Genomic DNA, 24083 nt, shown 5'->3' on the forward strand with positions numbered 1-24083 from the left:
TTTTATTCTCGTCAGTTTAAAAATAGCTGCTAACATTTCCAAACGTTTCTTGTACACACTTCATTCAAATACTATAAATTCTATTATATTACATATAAATGATTTTATACAGTAAATTATTAAAAACAAAAATGATAATAATAGTAATGAAAAAAATTAAGTATAATGAATAAAATAAAATCTAGCAACTGCTCGTAATTCTCCTATACTTCGATAAATAATTAAAAAAAAACTATAACTAATCTAACCTCAACAAAAAATATCAAAATATTAATAAATTTAGATAAAATTAAAATTATTAATAATTATATCAAAAAATTAACGCATAAATTACTACAATAAATGAAATTCAGTGATATAATTGTGTTTATTGAATTTCTTGTCGAATGTCGTTTTTGAACCGTTCAATCGTGGTCCGTTTGTTTGCATAGATTTTTAATTTTAAGCTTTAAAGGCAAAACTCTGGGATAGTTAAATCAGTAGACTATATCGATGTTAAAATTAAATACGATTTCATTATGAAATAAATAATATTCATATGAACGCAGTAAATTTACATTTTTCTTTTTCATAAATTTTGTTCCAGTTAATGGAACATTTTTTCTCTTATATTTTATTCTTATATTTTAGAGCCTTGTGTATCCAATTGAATTGACAATTTCATTGGAAGCGTGTAATCCATAAAAATTGCGTGGATATGTGGAGCGCAGCGATGTATCACGAAATGCCAGAAACTCACCTCCATTTTGTCCGTCTATTCTGAAACCATGTTTTCACTTGGGCATCCGTCATCTTCAAGGACTTCGCCAGGGCTGCTCGCTCGGCCGATGCTAAATACTTTTGTTTGTGAAAACGTTTTTCAAGCTCGGCAATCTGGAACCTGGTGAAGCTCGTCCTCGGTTTCTTTCTCTTCGGCGGTGTCCTGTTTTGGTACGGATGACCGATCCTCCTCGGGAACGCTCCAGCTACTGTAGGAGGAAGATCGCAGCTTATTAACCTTTTCTATGATTTATTTGCAAGCAATCGTATCAATATAAATGATCAATCTCACAGAATTACATACACCCATTTGACACGAGGCTATTGTTTATTTTTATACTGAAAAATTAACGAAACATTCTTATTTCTCTTTGTAGAATAAAAATCTGTAAATCGAAATATAGATTTCTATTTGAGCTTCGAATTATCATGGGAACGCTTAACAAATAGAAAGTAAATAAGACAATTATATTTTGAAAATGTGTTGTTTTCGAGATGTTTAGATGCAAAGGTTTCAAATGAATATCCTGTGTGTGTTATCTTCTTGTCATTTCCTCTAAAATTATTCAGCCCTAATATTTGTGCTTAAAATTGTATGCTCTCAAAGGATTACTAAATGCAGGATTATCGAAATTTTCGTGTTATCCATAATATTGTAATTTATAGTGCATCTGTGAAAGTTTGCAGTTACACAGTGCAAAAACAGCTGTGAGTGTGAAACAAGATTGGATAAGATAACTGTTTATGTAGGATGATTGATATAAAGTACTGTAGAGTGTCCGATACGGTTATCTTCGAAGTTTAAGGATGCTAATTTCAGTTTTTCTTACAATTTATTACTCGTATACTTTATTAGCACCCGGATATTTAATTCGTAATTTATTTGTTTCAATCTCTTCCAGAGGCATTCAATTTAATCTATTGTATTCAAGATTCAGTCAAAACAATTCAAATTCCTACACGGGGAAATGAAACATTATTGGTGAAATAAATTTGTCGAATTATTGTGTGTTCAAATGTTAAACGTTGATTTAAAGTTAAGTGACACGAGTCAACGAACAAATTTATATATTTATGTTTCATTCTATTAGTAAAGAATTTTATTTTCAATTACGTGTGCAATACTGACACGATATGTTTATTGTAAATTTATACAAGGATCCCAAAACTTGGTGGATCGATGTGATTGAATGTTGATGTTCCAAGCTACGAAATTATTGCGTATTTCGTTCCAGATAATGCAATACGGCGTGATTGTGCAAAGAGACCAATGTAAGTGGGACTTTCTATTAGTTTCGCGTCAATAATTTTCAACGTTTCTTGCTTCTTATCCGTCGTATAATGTATTTCTTTCTGATCTCGGGACAATAACTTTTCTAGAATTTCCGCGGAAGACTCTTAGATAACTGGACACAAGTACAAAAGAAGTGGCGAATAAATTATTAATAAAACTACCACCCATTTAAGGGAGTATTCTATTGTAAAATGTTTATTTTTAAGTTCTTTTCTATCATTTGGTGGCATAATCTATACACAACTTTTTTGTCGAAATTTCTCACATATATTAATTAATATTTATGAAAAATAAAAAAGTTGCAATTTCAATTATATTGACTAATTCCATTCTTTTCCTTCTTATACTTTTCATTGAATTTTATCCTTCTTTTCATTTTCTGAAAATTGATCCAGAAGAAATAATTCGATCAATACTTTCTTTACTTTTGTCATCATAGTAGTCAACTAACAGCCTATTTATATTTAAAAATTAAAATAATATTCAATATTAAAGTTTTACTCAATTTGTTAAAAAAAAATTTGTCTGTTTTCCAGGTAAGATTTCTTGTAGAAGCAAATTCTATAAAATAAAACTTCACTCTTTAAAATGATATCAAAATGGATACTGAATTCATAATTAAAAAGTGGAATGACAATAGAAGACATTCAATCAAGTATGGCTCGAAAAGTGTGATTTGGATTTGTTGGAAATAAGATTTGAAGAATCTTTTTTTTAGAGGAAAGAAAACAGTATGAGTTTAATATTTGTTACACACTTATAATGCAACCTTTTTCTTTTGTAATACACAAATATTATACTACACATACGAACTGAGTTCATCCAACGCGAATAATTTAAGTACATATTCAGTGCATCAAATTTTATCACTCACCATTTAATTTCAAAAAACAAAATCATTATAAACGATGACTTTAATCTCGTGTGGTTAGAAGATACGCCATTTTGAAACCGTGTAGTTGCGTCTAAAATAAACAAATGGTGCAAAAGATCGTATTAAGTATGACTTATACAGGGTGTTCGGCCAACCCTGGAAAAAATTTTAATGGGAGATTTTAAAGGCCAAACTAACAATAAGACGAAAATCAAGAATACTAATTTCTTGATGGAGGCTTCGTTAAAAAGTTATTAACGTTTATAGTTCAGCCCGTGCTGAATCTAGAAAGTGGGTAGGATTTCGGGGGTAGGTCTATTCACCAAAAATTATTGTAATTCACTCCCGTAACCGAAAATAATTTTTTAAGAACGATTTGAAACTTTTTTTTTGCTGAAAAATTTAGTCTCCTGCCCCTGGTTGATTTTTCTTAAAAATTCGTTTTTGATTTTTAGTAATTTTGTGTGACGCCCTACAGAAAAGTTGTCTAATATTCACTATTGTAGAAGTTACAGCTGTTTGAAAATTGGACCATTTTTATGGGGTTTTTCTTATTTTGTGGGGTTAAGGAATAACTTTTCGAATATTTTTGGAATTTCTACATATTCTTCACCAAAATACGCGTCGTTTGCATTTTGAAACATTAAAATGGTACAATCCGTTCAGAAGTTATGACATTTTAAAGATTCGTTTTCAGGAAAGCATTTCCGGCCTCACATTAGATATTAGCTAAGGAATTTTTTTCTCGAAAATAGGTAGGATTTCAGGGGTATGTGTATTCACCAAAAATGATTGTAATTGACCTATACAACCAAAAATAATTTTTTCAGAATGATTGGAAATTGTTTAATTTAATTTTTAATAACTTTTTAACGAAGCTTCAGTTAAGAAATTGATATTCTTGATTTTCGTCTTATTTTGACGTCTAGAATCTCCCATTAAAATTTTTCCCAGGAGTAGTCGAACACCCTGTATGTTCGTGTAATCCTCTATAGTTCAAATTATGTTTGACTTACAAAATAAATTATACAATATGATCTTTGATAAATACTAATAACGAGATACAACTTGGAAGGTAAATTTCAGCAGACATAAATTTTCAACTGAACTTACACTAGTGTGAGATATTGTAAAATAATTGTTTTACCCTGATTTTAGAATGGGGTTATAGAAGGTTAACTAATAACGAATAAAGTCAAAAATTGACTTTCTTTGGTTGTTTTTCGTAACAAATATCTCATTGCGACGACGATTGAAGAAACGGGGATGGCGAACGGAAGAAAACAAGCGGTGAAATTCCAGGATAAAGTGGCGACGTCGAATTATGTGCACGGTACCGCGGGAATTACTTACGATACCGACGTGGCACGAGTAAAACCCCGCTTTGGGAAATGATTATGAAACCGTAAAACCGAGCTTACGAGTTACACGGAACGATTTGCTTCCCCGTGCAAATTGTAACGCCGTCTTTGTAGTCTTACGGAGCAGGTGCATTGCGATTTCAGTGGAAGAGTATTAATAAAATTACCGTTAGTCCGATAGCATCGCGCCAGTTCCATTACCCGGACAGTGGGAAGCTCGCGAGATCAAAATGAAGCTTTATCGTTCCTCTCATGCGAAACTAGACGCGTAAATCGCGGTTAAAACTCGCTCGAGATTTTCTTATCGGTTCGTTCGTTCCTCCCGGGTAATTATTGTATATACTGTTAGATCGACAACGATCCACGCTACGATTCGGACACCGCGACGTCGTTTATCGAGAGTAAATGTTATAGTTCGTGTTCCTCTCGAAACCAGTTTCAGCGCGCGGCGTTGTAAATTAGTCCGAACATCGAAAGCAGAGCGCGATCGAGAGAGAACTTGCTGCAACGAGAAGTCGCGGTTTTCTTCCGGAAACGACACTTTCAATGACTCGAACGGCAATTTGCGGCACTTAACAATTCTATGGAATTATCTTTCATGGAATTAGGAAAAGCGATTTCTGAGAAAGCGTCGTGGAAGCAAATTCTGAGCATGTAATAAAAAATCGCGCCATAACGAATATATTGTTATACAATAAACCGACCTATTGACGCTGATTCTTGTTGCGATACAAGTTTCGATACAAGCGATGGGTTTAAGCTGACGTCAGACCATGTAGGCAATGATACTAGTGATGGATCTAAGCGAATAACGCATTCGGCGTTGAATCATTAATACATTTTTCAATATCATGAGAGCTATAGACTTAAACCCACTGCTAAAACAAAAATGTATTACAGTAAAATTCCGATTATCCGGCATACATGGGACTGGGGTAATGCTGGAAAATCAAATATGCCGGATAATTGGACTATACTTACATATGAAGTGATATAAACGAGGAATATAATCGTATTATATACAGGATATACGAGATATACAGGATGTTCGGTCACCCCTGTGAAAAATTTTAATGGGAGATTCTAGAGGCCAAAATAAGACAAAAATCAAGAATACCAATTAGTTGATTGGGGCTTCGTTAAAAAGTTATTACCGTTTAAAGTTCAGCCCGTACTGAATTTTTTTCTAGAAAGTGGGTGGGATTTCGGGGGCAGGTCTATTCACCAAAAATTATTGTAATTAACTCTCGCGACCGGAAATAATTGTTCCAGAACAATTTGAAACTTTTTTTTTCTCCGAAAAATTTGGGCACCTACCCTTGGGTTAAAATTTCGTTTTGATTTTTAGTAATTTTGTTTGAAGCCCTATAGAAAAGTTGTCTAATACTTTTCTGTAGGTATCCATGGGCGCTATTTCAGAAAAAAATTTCATTGAAATATATTCACTATTGTAGGAGTTATGGATGTTTGAAAATTGGACCATTTTTATGGGGTTTTTCTAACTTTACGGGATCAAGGAACGACTTTTTCAATACTGTCAGAATTTCTATATATTCTCCACTAAAATACGCGTTGTTTGCCGTTTGAAACATTAAAATCCACCAATCCGTTCAGAAGTTGTGACGTTTTAAAGATATGCACAAAATTTTGGAGTGACATTTCAGGCCTAAAATTATATTTTCGGTGAAGAATTTTTTTCTCGAAAGTGGTTAGGATTTCGAGGGTATGTGTATTCACCAAAGTGATTGTAACTGATCCCTGCAATTAAAAATAATTTTTTCAGAATGATTTGAAATTTTTTAATTTCGTCGGACTACACCCTGTCGATTTTTCTTAAAAATTCGTTTTTGATTTGTAATAAATTTGTTTGACGCTCTACGGAAATGTTGTTTAATACTTTTTGTAGGTATCTACGAGCTTTACTTCATAAGTTTTCAATCAAATATATTCACTATTGTAGCAGTTATAGTCGTTTAAAAATTGGACCATTTTTATAGGGTTTTTCTCACTTTACGGAGTTAAGAAACAACTTTTCCAATGTTCTTAGAATCTTTACATTTCCTCCACCATAATATGCGCTGTTTGCATTTTAAAATATTAAAATCCTTACATCCGTTCAAAAATTATGAGGTTTTAATCATACGCATGAAAGTTTTACGGAAACATTTCTGGCCACACATTATATTTTGGGTAAAGAATTTTTTTCTCAAAAGTGCGTAGGATTTCGGGGGTATGTGTATTCACAAATAATAATTATAATTAGCCTTTGCAATCAAAAATAATTTTTTCAAAATGATTTGAAATTCTTTAAATTTGTCAAAAAATTTCTTCACCTACTCCCTATCGATTTTTCTTAAAAATTTGTTTTTGATTTTTAATAAACACAACTATGGGTGATGTAGTAATACAATTTATTAATACAATATAAAACTGATACGTATGACTGATTCGTATTCCGACACACCCTGTATAGCAAGTAACTAAATAGTTTTAAACGGCAGTGTATATGTAATTAAAAATAAAATGATTTTAAATTTATTTTACAAGCGTTTACAAGTGTTTAGAATATACAACAAACAGTATTTAAATATGAAAAATATAAATCAAATGAATTCAACACGTCATATTATCTAAAATAATTTCAAAGAAAAATGAACGTAAACAAAATTATAATTCTATAAATTACAATAACTTTAGAATTTTCTACGATCCGAAACGCTAAAAATTGTATCATTTCTACTTATTAAATTGTTTAATATTACTGTATTTTCTATTTTCCTTTCAAAATTATCTAAAATGTGAAAGTTTCGATAAGGTTCAGAATTTGTAAATTATTAGCTGGATTATTATAAAAAATTATTATTATATTAAAAATTTTGTCAATTTCTACTTATTAATTTGTTTAATATTGCTTACTGTATCTCCTCTTTTTATTTTTAAAATGCTCTATAATGTAAAAGTTTCAGTAAGATTTAGAATTTGTAAATTACTAACTGGATGATGTGAAACGATATCCTTGTTTGGAAGTAGTAAAAATATTCGTGCAAAACGACCAGCGGCAAACTCATTGCCAATCTCGTAATGTATTTATCACATTCTTGATTCTCATTGCTGCGTACCGTGTATTATCATGTTTCGAAGCATTCAATCCACGGGTATGCATATCGCATTAAATGCACTTTCTGTTATTCATGCGCTATTACTACGATAGATAAATACTTAATGATGTCGATAGTCACGCTTCAAAGAGAATGAAGCACAGAAAATGATACAACGTTCGTTGCGTGCAGTGAAGTTTCTCTAACGAGAGCAAATTGCAGATAAAAAAGAGAAACAGGAAATGTTTCATCGACGTTGCGAATATTATACTAATCGCGGAGAGATTGAATTGTCTGTTTCTAAATTACCTGATCCTGTCGTTGATCTGCAGGGAAAAAGTCAATACAAGAATGTTGCATGTCATTATTAAAACTGTTTTTATTGCATTAGAGCAACTTCCGATCAATCGAATCAATTTCATAACGCAATAAATTATTATAATTTTTGTAATATGTTTATACATAATGTCAATTAATTGTCTGTACAATGTACCCATTAAACAGTTCAGTTATTTTGTTAATGCATTTATTTCTTCGTTTATTATTCGACTGATTATTTCAATAATTGTACATTTTCAGTTGTTTTTGTTATCAACTGACCACTTCTCGTTTTCGTTACCATTTAATTGTAACAAATAAAATCACTCTAAAATTGTCAATTTTTATATATCGCTGTTAAAATAATGAAAAACTAAATATGCCATGTTTGAAAATATCGATCAAAAATGATATTCGAATAATGTTCTATAATTATGGAACAAATCAGTTTTCTGCAGTTCATTTTTTTTTAAGGTAAATGTAATTCAACTCCATAGGTAAACTAATTTCCCTATGCGATTTCAAATATGGCCTATTCCGTTTCTTCAAATTTTAAGAATATACAGGGTGCTCGGCCACCTCTGGGAAAAATTTTAATGGGAGATTCTAGAGGCCAAAATAAGACGAAAATCAAGAATACCAATTTGTTGATCAAGGCTTCGTTAAAAAGTTATTAACGTTTAAAGTTCCGCCTGTAGAACGGCAATCTGGGAACAGCTGCGTATGCGTGATAGTGGTTCTCACTCACAAAACTGTAAGTGATTGTTGTTCTACAGGCGGAACTTTAAACGTTAATAACTTTTTAACGAAGCCCCAATCAACAAATTGGTATTCTTGTTTTTCGTTCTATTTTGGTATCTAGAATCCTACATTAAAATTTTTCCAGGGGTAGCCGAATATCCTGTATAAAAATTGATAATTTTAGGGTGGTTTTATATTAGGGTGGATCCTTGACAGTCATATAGCAAAGAATATTGATTATTTTGTTCTTGTACTTTGCCCGCATTATTCAGATTGAGAATAAATATATGTTATTCTATATTTATTTAAAAATAATCTTAAGGAAAATAATGTAATAAACATCTTATTTGACAATTAACACGTTGATTGCTAGACCAAACCCCACAAATTGTTCACGAAAACGATACTTTATTTCTAGACAATTGGAAACTACCCACAATTTGTCACATAACTTATTTTTAAAGTCTCATTAAAATTCAAGGGTCCTATCTAGATTTATTTTGAGAATTAATTTTATTAGTTCCTTAGTGAAAGATCATGCCAGCCATATGCGGATGACGTGGCAGTCAATGTGTTAATTTGGACGAGAAAAACTTTTTAACCCCTCGGTCTCGGGTTTGCGGTGTGTTTAAAAGAATTATTTTCACGCGAGGCCCATCGATTACACTTGGCATCCATTAAATGGAAGGTTCGCGTGCGTCTAAACAACGTTTAACTGATAAGTCGGCGTATCTCCGTCGAATCACAGCGCCGCGTTTCCGACGGCATTAAAAACGATATTCGCGACTACTAGCATCGTAAAAGGTGTAACACGATATACCCCTCACGCCCGATTATTAAGAGAACTTGATAAAGTTACAGATACGGCTGAGGTACGGATATAGGAAAACTTCGTATTCGTCGCGTAAAATTGCACGGGAGAATAAAGGCGGTTTCACACGCGCGGTGTTTGCCAAACGATGAACTTGTGGAAGGAATAAGGTCAATTATGTGTAATCCAATGTTGTTTTGGATAATAATGAAATATATATTTAATATATGGGTAACATAAATTTTCTGCTGTACGCAACTCTCGCAAGACAATGGAACCGACGCGTACTTACATCCCCTCGCGTGCCAGTGCTGCCAACATTAAGCCTACTTTACACTACATTCACTCACCAGACATACAACTAATAAAAATAACCCTAAAGAACTTTCGTCCCTTTGCAAACCGTTCGTCGAATAAAAAATTTATAATAACATGATACCTACAGCCAGCCACAAATACACCATTATAGTTTTGAATTATCTTGCATTTTAATTCTTTAAGGGGGTATTTTAATCTTATTTAGAGTTTTATTTTTTTGATATTTTTTAAGGTTTTGTTTTAGAAAAAAAGTACTTAATTTCGAAAAAAAGTTTCTTAATTTCGACATTTTGCATATTCATTTATTTATGTTTTGCGAATGTTCACAATTTTTTTCAAGTAAAAATAATCAAAGTTAAAATAAGGTTCTTTTAAAAAAAGTATTCCTTTTAAGAAAGGATTCGTGATTAGTGTGATTATGATTATGGTGAGAACCAAAATGAGAAAGAAAGAAATTTTCTCATCGTTTTTTTACAATAGCTCGCTAAAGATAAAAAGAGTCAAGAAAATCGATATCTAAAATTTGAAGTGCTGCCATTTTGTAAATTTTTACTATTTTTGTTGATTCTGGTTGATACTGCGAATTCTTTTGATTTTTTCAAAATTTGATTAAATTATGGACCACACCTACGTGTCTGTGACAAAAGACAAATAATGTTAATGTACAAAATTTCTAGTCATAAAATGGATGAAATTTGAAAAATGTAAATCATTCGTTGTAAAATACAAACACAATGTTTCTTTTATATATAATATAGACAAACAGTAATAATATATAGTGAACGACGTCAATTTCTGACATGAAAGAAAAGTATTGGAGTTACACCTGAAGATTGCAAGGAATTTGTAATATGTAGATTTAAACACCAATGGTTATTACGTTATTCTTGTTATGTAAATTCTGTAAGTTTAGAAAGCCAAAAATTACTTTCCTGTTGCTAACAATAATTTTAAATGTCAAAGTTCATTATTTTATTTTTGCCATGCAGGTTTAAATGTGTAGATAATTATGAAAATGATCTGTCAAAAATCTAAAACAATTGTAACTATTATTTATTATTTTACATTGATTTACATTGTATTAATATAAAATAAAAAATAGATAAAGAATAATTGACTTTGGTCACTTTTATAATCACCAGTATGAATGTTGGTTTATCATTTTATTTTATTATTACGAAGTTTTTGCTCCAAAGTATTGTTTTTATCCAAAGATGAAGATACAGCAAACGCGCACAAAAGTCATCAGAATTGTATGTTCATCTTATAAGTATTTTTATTGAATTATTATAATAATTCTGAAGAATAAAATTGATATCGTTAATCAAATGCATTCATTAACGTTTAAATTTTAAATATCACATCACGTATCTAGTGTAAAAAGCATTTATTGAATTACAAAATTGTACCACTAAATCTTCAAACCTGTTTTTCTCGAAATCATTAAAATTGAACGTATGCCCTGTGCTTTTTAAATCAGGGTCTCTTAACCTTCTTTGACCTATGACCCCTTTCTAAACTGTGGTATCCTTTATGATCCTCTTCCTCTTTTTTCATAAATTTGAAAAATTCATTTTTTCAATATTAACAGTGATTTATAATTATCAATATTTAGTGTTATAAAAATTCATATATTATTAACTAATTAATATACAGTAGTATTATACTTTTACAAATTACAAATTCATTGAACTGAAGTCAGACATTTTATGTACCTACTATTACCAGAAATATTTAATGATATCCTCGTACTTGATGACACATATATACATACACCATTACATTTACAATTAATTATCTATAAAATAAAATTAATAGAACCGAATATACTTGGGGTTCATTCATGAAGTTCATGGCCCTCAAATTCTCTCATTTCCGCGCGTGGCCATTTAAATACTCGTCATTTGTGATCCAACAAATACCGAACGTGTGAAGCCACCTTAATATCATAGAGGCCGCGTGTCACAAATGTGCCACCGTTTAAAATATGAAACAGATTAGACATTGTTATGGAATGCCACGAACGACAGATTCAGCGACGTTTCTGTCGTAGATGCATAATAAAGATAGCAGCCGATTAAACGGTATGATAGCCACGATTAAGTTATACTTTCACTGGTAGTAAAATGAATTAATAATGGCAGACGGAGAGGTGTAAATTGCCTTTTTTGCGGAGCAGGTATTTATTTTTCACTTATGCTATGAATCGAGCGTCGCTGCATGGAAGAGATAACGTCAACGCCTCGGAGAATATTATGTATACCGAATGTTAGATTATTTTCGACCCTATGTAGTCGTCCACGATTTCATTTTATTTATTTATTTATTTATTTATTCATGCAATAAACGGGAAGCCTCATTAGTGTACAAAATAGTAGAACATGATAATCAAAATAAGATTACAAAGGTAATTTTAATGCAAGTTAGGTAAACAACGTAAGGAACAAAATGTTAAAAAAGTTTAAATACACTGTTTGTGATGATGCAATAGTGCCCGTAAAGAAATCCAAGGTGATACAATAAGAGTTCATGATCAGATAAAGATGATTGAGTGTATCAACAGCTTCAAACCTCGATCTATTGACACCAGAAAGAAATGTGTGTGAGAATCTAAATGTTCTGTGGGAGCATAAAAATTGATTAACTCCAACAATTATGGGTAGTGAATAGTGCCGTTAATCAAATTGTGTAAAAATGACATGTCTGCAACCATTCTCTTCTTTTTCTTCTTCTTTTTGAGAATGTTGGCTTGAGAAATTCAAAAGCGATGTAAAGTGAACTTCTAGGCTATTTGAATTTATTTAACTGTTACATTCGTCTTAAGAAAACTAATTTGTGTTGATTTCTGTGCAGAGTTAATATGACTGTAGTACGCGACAGACATTTTAATAGTACGAAAAAAAAAAATGGGAAGACGATTATATCTTCTTTCAATTTTGAATAAACAATCGAGATACAGTTTATTATTTTAAAATAATTTTTTCGTGTACAAATAAATACAAATTTATATTTGACAAAATTATAATAGAAAGTCAGTCAGAGATATAATTTATTACTTTAAAATAGTTTTTTCGTGTACAAATAGATACAAATTTATATTTGACGAAATAATAATAGAAAGTCAGATTTATAATAAGGCAATTTTCGTGTTCCTATTTTTAAATCTAAGAATCTTTTCTTTATATTTTTGCATTCTCGAAAGAAATTACGTCAAACGCTTTTATAGAATTTTATACGTATCTATTTCAGAAATAACTTCTTAAATGTTTTATACTGTATATGTTATTACTATTTAAATACTTTTCTTCCTTTGACCGTGTTATTCATAACCTGTAATTAATAATGAGTTACTTGAAAATAGCAATTTTAATGAACGATAATTTTATAACTATATGAATTTAACATTAAATGTCTGAATCTCAATTATATAAGAATAATTAGTCTGTCCCATGCCGCGTCTGGAATTTTTGTTCTTTGCACATATTTTATTCTATTGCATTATTCGTTATAATTAATAATTAATAATCAGAAATTTATTACTGATAATTCGAATACGCGGGCACTTTCTAACTGGAATTATATAACTTAGATTAATTATCTTTAATTCATTTAATGTTTCAATTTCTATTTTTTTTAATTTAATGAAATTATTTCAAATAACGTATAACGTGTTGATTTAATATCATTTAGACATGAAGAATAGTTTTAGAAACAGGACTTCAGTTTAGTTTTAGTGAGTAAATTTTCTTTTTGTATTTCATGACGTAAAGTAAGTAAATATTTTTTTTGTACGTAAAATGGCATTGGTATGTGCGATAAAAACATTAAAATGAATAAATAGAATAAAGAATAACTTCAATGTATTTCTCCGACAGCACAATTTTAATTTGAGCTGGGACTATACGCATAATTTAATATTCGCATATTACGATTAAACTTCGAAAATCATTATTCCAATATTATTACACGAATAATATTACCCAAATAAGAAAGTATTTATACATTTTCACTGTCATGAATAATACGAGTTACTGGTACATATATTCAAATATTAGATCCTATTGTAAGTTGATAATCGGGTCGTATTTTTTATAGTTAGTTACTCTTACATAGTAAGTAAATGAAGAATGAAAATTAAATTTTTGAAAAATATTTTTTGTTCCATCTTGACATAATTTCGTTTCATCTTACTATCTCAAATTATATTTATCATATTAAATTATAATACTTATAACATTATAAGTTTCTAAAAACGAAATTCATCTTTAACTCTAGAAAAGTAATATTTCGCTTTCCAATTTTTCGCAATTTATTTTTCCACTAATTATGTTTCACTATGGGTTCGACTCCTTTCAGCTGTCCAAGTCATTTTAATAGTTGTACATTTATTATTTTATTTTACAGATTGTTATTGAAATTAAGAATCCTCTTATTCTTTGAACTGATAATATAAATACACTTACTAATAATTATAAAATTGTGTCATACTCTCACTGCGTATCAGTGACTCACAATTTTTCGAACAAACCATAACAAGTAAATTCGCAATTTTTGTTTCGTAAAACTGTAACATTATTACTAGTTTAACTAAAGAACACAGTGAAAGGGTTAATAGAATTTGACATGTACGGGATGTTCGGTCACCTCTGAGAAACATTTTAATGGGAGATTCTAGAGGCCAAAATATGACGAAAATCAAGAATAGCAATTTGTTGATTGAGGCTTCGTTAAAAAGTTATTAACGTTTAAATTTCCGTCTGTAGATAGGCAACTTGCATACAGCTGCGTGCGGGCGATAGTGGTTCTCATTCAGCATGAGAAACTGTACTTATTGACGTATCGACAGTTTTACAGTTTTGTGAATGAGAACCACTGCAGCTGTTCGCAGATTGCCGTTCTACAGGCGGAACTTTAAACGTTAATAACTTTTTAACGAAGCCTTGATCAACAAATTGGTATTCTTGATTTTCGTCTTATTTTGGCTTTTAGAATCTCCCATTAAAATTTTTCCCAGGGGTGGCCGAACATCTTGTATAAACATTTTATAGCGTTTCCTTGGTATTTTAAACACCTATCGGGGTTTTCATTTTTCTTGAAATTAACTCGTCTCCGGCGGTTTGGCGAAAAGAAACAAAATTTCATGCAACGGAATCGAAGCGAAAGAGTGTGTTGAATTTTACGGCAACCCTTGCAGCGTTAATAGATAGTGGCGCGCGTTGAACGTCACCATAGGAAGCAGGGTTTAAAATTTAACGATTAGTACGATAATGATCCCACCGGTGGTACCTATGGGGGTAGAAAATGGCAGGACGCGGAAAATTTCCCGTGAAATTAAATTTGACACGTAACTGCTCTCTCTCGCAGTTTGCCCGAAACCGAGGAATCATCGTTAAAGGGTAAACGGCCATCAGGTGGATATTACTCCATTATCTATCCCTCTTTCCGCCACCCACAACCCTGTCCTTTACCGACGCTCTGCCCTTGTCCAAAAATACCCTCTGCCGCGCAGAAATTTCCAACGAAGCATGAAATAATCTCGTCAATAACGACCGGTCAATTATAATACAAATATAAACCGAAGAGTGTTAATTGAGACACAGATTGCCTTCGCGCAAACTTATCACGGATGGACGTAATAAACTGATTTCCTTTGGGGGAGGAAATATATCGCGGTTATATTAAGCACTCGGTTGTCAGAGTTGCCTTACCAGAACTGATCGTTACGAATTTAAACGAAACGTGCAAACAATTACTAGAGATTAGGTTTTTATTAACCACTTACTTGTAATTGTTCGATTACAATGGTGAAATCTTAATACATCAAACATAGTCGTGCATAAACATAGAAGAAACGAATAAGATATTATGTTTGATATATTATAAATATATGAATATATTTCAGCTTTAGATAATTTCAAGACTTTTGCAATTTCTGATAAGGAATACACTTGTTTTCAATCTTCCTTCAGCAGATAAGAAATATTAAAGATTAACATTTTAGACAGCGATAGAAGTACCCTAAGTGTTTTAGTGAGATTCAAGAAGAGTGTAAAAATAAATATTCCGGTAGACATTTACTAAAAACGAAGAATTATATGATCGTTAACTTATTTTCCGACAATGAAACGTGTTGTTTCAAAATTGTTGACTCTATAACTTGGGGACTCTTTGTTGAAATAAATGCAATAATATTGAAGTATCAATTGCTTTAGTCAAAACTATTATTATTGGCACAACCAATGCAGTATTACTCAAAGTGTACTTTATCCCAACAATCTAGATAAACAGATATTATAACTAGTTTGTATTATCTCTTGTTTATCGTCTAAATAAAATAGTTCCCAATACGTTTTATTTGCAATACCGAACACATCACATAACACGAGAAAACACTTGTATGTTTTATTCCTAGTGTTTCCTGTATTTTTATAATAAAAAGCCGCTTGGATGTTGGTTTATCCCTCATTTACCTTGCCTATGTGACTCGGATAATGATGAGAGGACTAGTCCAATACCCTCTGGTAGTGGTGTTCTGAAAAGAGTGTGAGGGGAGCTTATGTTCATGATCTTCGGATCAAGGTATAAACGCAAGCCTGCGTACTCCTAGGCGTCATGGCGCAGAACCACACGCAATGTTCTATGGTTGGCGCGTTGTCTTTCCTTCTTTTGTTATTTCAGTGGATTAAACGCAAGGAAAAAAACGTAGACTGAAAGATCGTTTGCTTCTTCGTGGATATATGTATATTCTAAAAAGGCCTCAATTTATATACAGTCACTCAATGTCAAAAGGTTCGCCACACCTGTTTTTAAGTATTATATTCTTGAAAAAAAAACTTTATTTCCTTAATTAAATATAATTTTTCAAACTTTAAGTCACAAATGTAAATTTGTAATATTATCCTTTATTATTCACGGTATGCCATTAAAGACAATTTAATTTGTAGGATAAAAGAAAGTATGAATAAAATTATATTTATTATAGAAGTAACAGAAATATGTAACTCTTAAAAAGAAACTGGCTCGTCCATACTACACGTCAAATAAAAAACCAAAAAAATACGTGTATAATATTGTATAAACAATTCCTTCAAAGAATTCGTCAGCAAGTACATCACAGAGGATGGAAATACACTTGATGAAATGTTTCGAAGTCGATGAATAGGACGCGGAGGCACTATTTGTTGGACAGCACGAAGTCCAGATTTAACAATCCTAGATTTTTTCTTCAGGGGAGCACTGAAAAATATTGTGCATGAAGAGGTACTAGAAACTCCAGAAGATACCAACATCTCCGACAATAAAACGTGCAAAGGACGTATTAGTTTAAAGACTACAACGTTGCATTTCTACAGATGGCCGCGATTTTGAACATGCTTCATGGATGTAGTAAAATATTTCAAAAATGGTAAGTTTTAGAACAAACGTACTTTAGTACTTTCATACTCAGAATATGCTAATCTGTCGAAAACGAGCATAAAAATGTGGACAATGATAAGAACAAAGATGACCTCTATATCTTCTTTACACCTCCACTTGCAAGAATAGTATTTATATCATATTATGTAGTTTCTCAATCCCTACAACTTTTGTAAGTAACATTTTCTCGCATAGATATTTAAATGGATAGAGTTTCTGAGTCATATTGTATAATCGCTAGTAAACGGACGATATTTTGGAGGGTAGTTACGAAAGAAAGGCGTACAATACTTAAGTTTAGACGAAGCATACTGTTCGATGAGCGCACAAATACAAAAAAAAACACATCAGTGCATTATTCTTTAAGTATTTGTGTATCTTAATTGATAAAAATTGAACAATTTATGGTAAATGTTTGAAATCAACTTTCGTCCGTCATTTTGAAACGAATGTATAGAGAGGTTAACAACAGAAAAAGTTTTAAATTAAGAATCTAAGAGCTAAGGAGCTAAAAGTATTAATTGTCAAGATTAGATGTGTTGAGGATAAACTTCAGTAATTTCGTTGTTATCGATAGCATCTGTTTACAGCCTGTGTGCGTGAGAAGCGAGTGCGTGTGTAAGTTGTGTGTGATAGGACTCTGGAAGGTCCTTCACAATTAGTTTTATTGAAACAGGCAAAGTAAACAGACGTAAAAGTAAATGTTGTTTCTTCATCTAATAACGAGACTAGGTTTAGAATTAAACTTTATATTGTAATTTGTTTTAATATAATAGGCTATTTTATACAGATACAGTTTACTTTTAATTTTAACTTCCTTACACTCTTACTCTCTGCCATGCGTTCTCACAGTCAATAGGAAACCGGGACTCCTTTCCTTTGTCCCGACGCTTTTATAAGATTACTAGATGGCACCAACCATACACTCCTCTTAGATAAACTGATACAGGAAGAAAAGCATTATATCTCTAACACCATTTCTTAATGCTTTTCTTCTCTCAGTAATTTAACAAAATACAATTTTTTTCAATGAAATCATAACAAACTCCTTTTCTCCTTCTCTGGATCACAGTCTTCAACCAATACTGTCAACCTAATTCCTTTCGCAGTTTATAATATGTTAGCTTAAGTAAATTGAAAGGGGTTTGCTCGTTCCACTGCAACGCCATCTCAGTGCTGGTCGCATGGTTTTTTTTCGGCGTCAGTAGTCATGCTTAGCCGCATACTTATTTGATTTTGTTGGCTTTATGCTTATTATGTATATGTATATCTGTATTTATGTGTGATAACCAAATATATATTCAGTTATGTGTACAAGTGGTATTATTCAACACCCCAACATAAACCTTTGGTGAGAATATTAGCTTCTTGATCTTCGCTACAGACATACTCGACTTTAACAATGCCTGTTTTTAAATATTCATATACAAAGTTGTACTTAAAATCTATGTGCTTCACACGACGATTTTTTTCTAGGTTTCTAATCAAAGCTATACAGTCTTGATTATCTTCAAGGATGATGAAATTATCAATTTTTGTATTTAAATCCTGAAGTAGCTTCTGAAGCCATAGCCCATCTTGAACTGAACACCATAAGGCAATTAATTCAGCTTCAGTTGTAGATAAAGCTACACAATTCTATTTCTTAGTATTCCATGCTACTGTGTTTTCGAATACTTTGATTAGATATCCAGAGACCGATTTTCTATCGGTTGGGTCTCCTCCCCACGTAACACTTTAATGGACTTCTCTTGTCTCTCTCTTTCCTATACATCAAACTTAGATTGACAGCCCCCTCCAAATACTTTAATACCTTTTTAAGATAGATCCATATCTCATTATTAGCTTTGTCTTGATATCTACTGAAATAGTTAATGGCGAAACTTAAATCATGTCTCGTCACCAACATCAGGTACATGAAACACTCTATTAGCTCGCGTACAGGTTTACATAACTCTACGTCTTCCCTTTCAAGAAACAATTTCAATTTCGGAACTATCGGTGTTGGGTATGGTTTTACCTCTTCGGCATTAAACTTTTTCTAATATTTTAATGTGCTGTATCTCTAAACCAAGAATTTTTTTTATATGTATATATATTAATGTTCTTTTTATTGGTGTACACTTGTCCCGTTTATTTTGTATTATTATTTGTGCAAATATATGTGTATATACAAGGTGTTCGGCCACCTTTTAGAAAAATTTTAATGGGAGATTCTACAAGCCAAAATAAGATGAAAATTAAGAATAACAATTTGTTGATTGAAGCTTCGTTAAAAAGTTATTAACGTTTATAGTTCCGTCTGTAGAACGGCAATCTACGAACAGCTGCGTGCATGCGATTACTCTCACTCAGCATCGAAAACTCTACATGCTGATGTATCGACAGTCTCACAGCTTCGTGAGTGAGAACCACTAGGACTAACTTGCCTCAACCTATCGCACAAACGTAGTTGTTAGCAGATTGTCGTTCTACAGGCGGAACTTTAAACGTTAATAACTTTTCAATGAAGCCACAACCAACAAATTGGTATTCTTGATTTTAGTCTTATTTTGGCCTCTAGAATCTCCCATTAAAATTTTTTCCAGAGGTGGCCGAACACCCTGTATACTCATTGTCTTCAATAATTTTCGAGCACTTTCCGATTGAAAAACTATCAAGATGTTAAAAAAAAATAAATCTAGATAGGACCCGTTTAATAAGTTCTATGACAAATTGTGCGCTGGTTTCCGATCGTTGAAAAACAAAATTTCGTTTATCGTGGGTAATTTGAGAAGTTTAGTTTAGCAGCCAAAGCATTAAATAATATTTTTAGTTACTGTTTCGCCAATGCTCAAGAAACCACTACGAATTTTAAGTACGCTGAAACAACGATACGTTCGAAAGCGACGCAAGGTTAATTTCACCCGTGTGGATATACATAATCGAGGCGGAAGGAGAAGGTAAATTTCAGCTCGCGGATGGTTCGACGTTAGACATAATAGACGAGGGATAATGACAAACTTCTCAAGTTCATTTCACGAAACCTAATTTCAAGCATCTGTGGGAAACCGAGAACACCGCCAGGCGTGGAAGGACGAAACCGCTCGCGCCTTATCCCCGTCTCGTCTCGACCCGTCTCGTTTCAAACTTTGCTCAACCATGTAACTCTTAACTGCTCATTGGCCTCTCTCGCATTCTTATTCACCGAGAGACTCTCTTGCGTCACTCGCTTATTAGGACGATAATCGCGTACCGGTCATTATACTCCGTTACATTATCGTGCTGTACTGGCACGGTTTGCCGTCTCTCTTGTAATTCATTCGTAATTACTTTCGTAGAATAGCGGGACGCACGCACGGCAACGGCGATCGCGGTCCCCACGATAGGGGATTTCGTATTTACGAATCGGAAACCTGGTTTGACGGAAGGACTTGTTACGATAAATCCCGCGGACTAATGAGACGCTGGAAATTATCGGGTCCGGGGTACGGTTTTTGTTGCTCGATTAATGGATCGTTTTCGATTGCTTTTTCGGTAAGAAACGACTTGTTCGCTCGTTTTCGCGTACCTTCGTTTCGTCCATTCGCCGATACGAGGGAGGGGGTTAATTTAATGCAGGGAATGTCGACACTTATTTTGGTCCAAAGATCAATTTGCATTTTACTACCATTTTCCAGACGGATTGGTTTGTAACGTAAATAAGTTATATTCAATGTTCTTTTAGATTTATTAACAATGCATAGAATTACGTTGAATCATTTATACAGGGTGGTCCACGCAACATGTGCACCTATGTAATTTCCAAAGTATGCGTTGCTTAATAAAATTTTGTACAAAAAAGTTATATGGTTTGAAGGGACACACTATGTAGTACATTCGTCTTTTTTATAGGTGAAGGCGTTTCGGAGATTTCAAGGTCCATTTTGTTTTTTTTTACATGTAATACTATAATTTTTATATGACAAAAAAATGTTGATCTGTATTAGTCCTAAACCTAACTAATAGTTAACGAGTAATAATATTTTATTTCTTGAAAATTGTTACTGTTCTGTAGAAATCTATGATAAGGGTGAATTCCCAATTTAATATTACTCGTTAGTTATTAGGTTTACGGATAATACATACCAACACTTTTTTACTCAAAAATTTGATATTCTTCCATATTATGGTATACAAAGTATAGTATTTCATTTAAAAAAATAAAGTTGATCTCCCAATCTTCGAAACACCTTCATCTATAAAAAAAAATATATGCACTACATAGTGTACACCTTCAAGCCATGTACTTTGGAAATTATCGAGGTACACAAGTTGCGTGAACCACCCTGTATAATCTCCATTAGTATTTATGACAGTTGCGTATTTTAAAGACAATTAATGGGTACCATTCGTATAGAATTCGTAGCATTCAAACATATATATATATTTGTAAACAAACTCGACTTGCAACAATATTTTAAAATCAATTTTTCAGTCACATCAATATCAATTATTACTGTTGTACAACAATTGATTTATTCAAATAATATTATTAGAATGGGAACACGTGTGTACTTGGAATCGGACTTATTTAAAAATTATGACGTCGAATAATTTTTTTAAGTCGTTAAAAAAATCTGTTTCTATTGATACAACTGTATGTACATATGTATGTTCATCCATCCGTTACGATTTAGTCGAGGGAAGAACACTAGCTTGTTAAGAAGACAATTATTATAATATTTCGTTTTTCCACCAATGAATTGGTAATGGAATCTGAAGCATAATTTACAAACTTATAAAGCATGATAGTTAATTATTCAAATTGCATTTTACATCAAAATTTAAGTGCCTCTATGTCGATACATCGATATTCTTATCTACTCATCTAACTAACCACTTATTCAATTATGTATTGTGCAATTTGTCACACTCGGTTTATTCGAGTATGAAAATTAATAAATTCCTGTAATTTTCATATTAAAGACTGAAAGTAAATATAAAAATTATAAGTAATTATTGTTCACATATATCATTAAATTATATAATTAGTTCAACTGATTTTTTCCTATATTAATGACTTGACTAATAATAACTCACTTGAAGCTGTCAATATTAGTCAAGGCGTGATTAATGAAATACCTGAGAGACTGGATTTAAATGACACTTCAAAGTAAATAGTTATTTACTTGTTTACACGACAAACGCTTTATAAAAGATTTATGTCTTTTTCTATATTCCCATTAATGTTTTATCACTCCTTTAAATTTTCTTTAAGATCATATTATATTTCCAACATCTCTGATGTTTCTCCTCATAAATAACAATAATTCCGTTTCTAAAATTATTTTTAATAGGCTATGAAAGTTATGTATTATACAAGTTATGTATATATTGAAAATTAGAAACTAGGACAGTCACTGTTTATTGGTTATGTCTATTTTACATGTAATAAATGCAAAAGCAACATACTGAAATATTGTTTTCATAATGGATAATACAATCTACTTGTTACATGCAAAAAATGTGGAATAACATAAATTTTATGAAGAATATTTATAACATTATAATTTCATTTATAGGGAATATTATAAGTACAAAGATTTCAAATATCATGTAGTTCACATAAAGCTTTATGAACTGTTTTCTCAGAAGCCACTGAAAATATCGACTTCATTTTATTTTTAGGTTAAATGGCCCAGGAAACTAATATTTTTATGTACAACAAATTGTTTTAAACTGACTGTTAGGAGAAAAGAAAAGCCCTAGATTTTTTACTTATACATTGTATAGGTGCATTATACAAAAACGAAACAGCTTAGAATACCTTTATCTAAACGTATTTGTAGAATCGATTTCTACTTTTCACCACAACTTTGTAACTGTACACAATGAATAACATTAGTCAGAACAAATATGAAAATTGTCCTGAGTCTGCTCTAGTTTTGCGTGAAAAATATATAATATAAACACAAAGATCGCCCTTAAATGGTATTAAACTCTACTGAAATTCTGTTTCTTGCTGATTTTCTTTTGTTCCTCGAATATCAGCTGTTTTGCTATAACGAAACTTATTGATAACGTTTAATTTTATAGAAAGAAACGTTTTTTTATTTGAATTTAAAGTGAATCCGACGTAAGAGGACATACGTCGCTATATTTTGCTCTTATTTAATTTGAAATAATCGTAAGCAGAAGCGAAACGATTAATTGAGGAAGTTAATGGCAGTGGTGTAGTGTCTATAGGCACGCATCAAATATGGTTTCAACGGTTCAAGACTGCTGATTTTTACACAGCAGATAAGGAACGCGTAGGACATTCATCGAAAATGGAATCCAATAAAAGAAGATCCAGTCCAATCAACGAGTAAACTTGCAAATCAACTTTGAGCCAGTAAGATTGTTGTTTGGAAACATTTGAAGTAACTTAGGAAGATGCAAAAGGAAAGAAAGCGACGCATGTCTCGCCAGAAGCTGCCATTTTGAATCGATACAATGTTTGCGTTTCTCTGTTGTGTCGGTTTAAGAAAAAAAGTTTTTTGAATCCCATTATTACAGAAGATGAAAGGTGGATCTATTATGACAATCCTGACCGCAAAAGAAGTTGGTTGGATGCAAATCAAGTTGCTCCAGAGACTCCATAACGCAACATTCATGGCCATAAATCCCTTCTTCGTATATAGCGGGATGAAAAGGGTGTAATTTATTACGAGTTGTTGAAATCTGGTGAAACTACCAATGCTACAGTTAACAATTAATCAAATTGAATGTGCAATTAAAGGAAAAATGTCCCTCAGTGGCGTCAAACCAAATTTTCTAATGCTATAATGCCAGGTCAAACGTTGTCAAAAACACCACAAAGAGAATGTCATAGTTAGGATGAGAGGTTCTTCCTCATCCTGTCTACTTTCTGGATGTTACACCGTCGGGCTATCATCTCTTTAAATCGATGCAATACAGTTTAACACTTTGACTGCCACGTCATCAATATAAGGGTGACACGACTTTTCATTACGGAACTAAAACAATTAATTCTCAACTTGAAACGTTAAAGGAAATAAATACGAATAAGATTCATGAATTTTAGGCACATTACGAAACTGAATCTTAACATAAATTTTAAGTTATATTG

The 24083-nt window shown here is 32.0% G+C and overlaps 1 protein-coding gene across 1 annotated transcript in view; it reads right to left on the reverse strand.

Moving 5' to 3' along the window:
* LOC122403613 (homeobox protein MSX-2) overlaps positions 1–24083 on the reverse strand; it is a 95712-nt gene that overhangs the window by 19565 nt on the left and 52064 nt on the right. The window contains exon 2 of the mRNA XM_043407227.1: positions 740–968. Within this exon, the coding sequence (XP_043263162.1) occupies positions 740–968 (229 nt within the window). The remainder of the gene's footprint in view (positions 1–739; positions 969–24083) is intronic.

The sequence above is a fragment of the Colletes gigas genome, unplaced genomic scaffold (genome assembly GCF_013123115.1).
Source record: "Colletes gigas isolate AHSC1104 unplaced genomic scaffold, ASM1312311v1 Colletes_gigas_Sc00063, whole genome shotgun sequence".
NCBI classification, from domain to species: domain Eukaryota; kingdom Metazoa; phylum Arthropoda; class Insecta; order Hymenoptera; family Colletidae; genus Colletes; species Colletes gigas.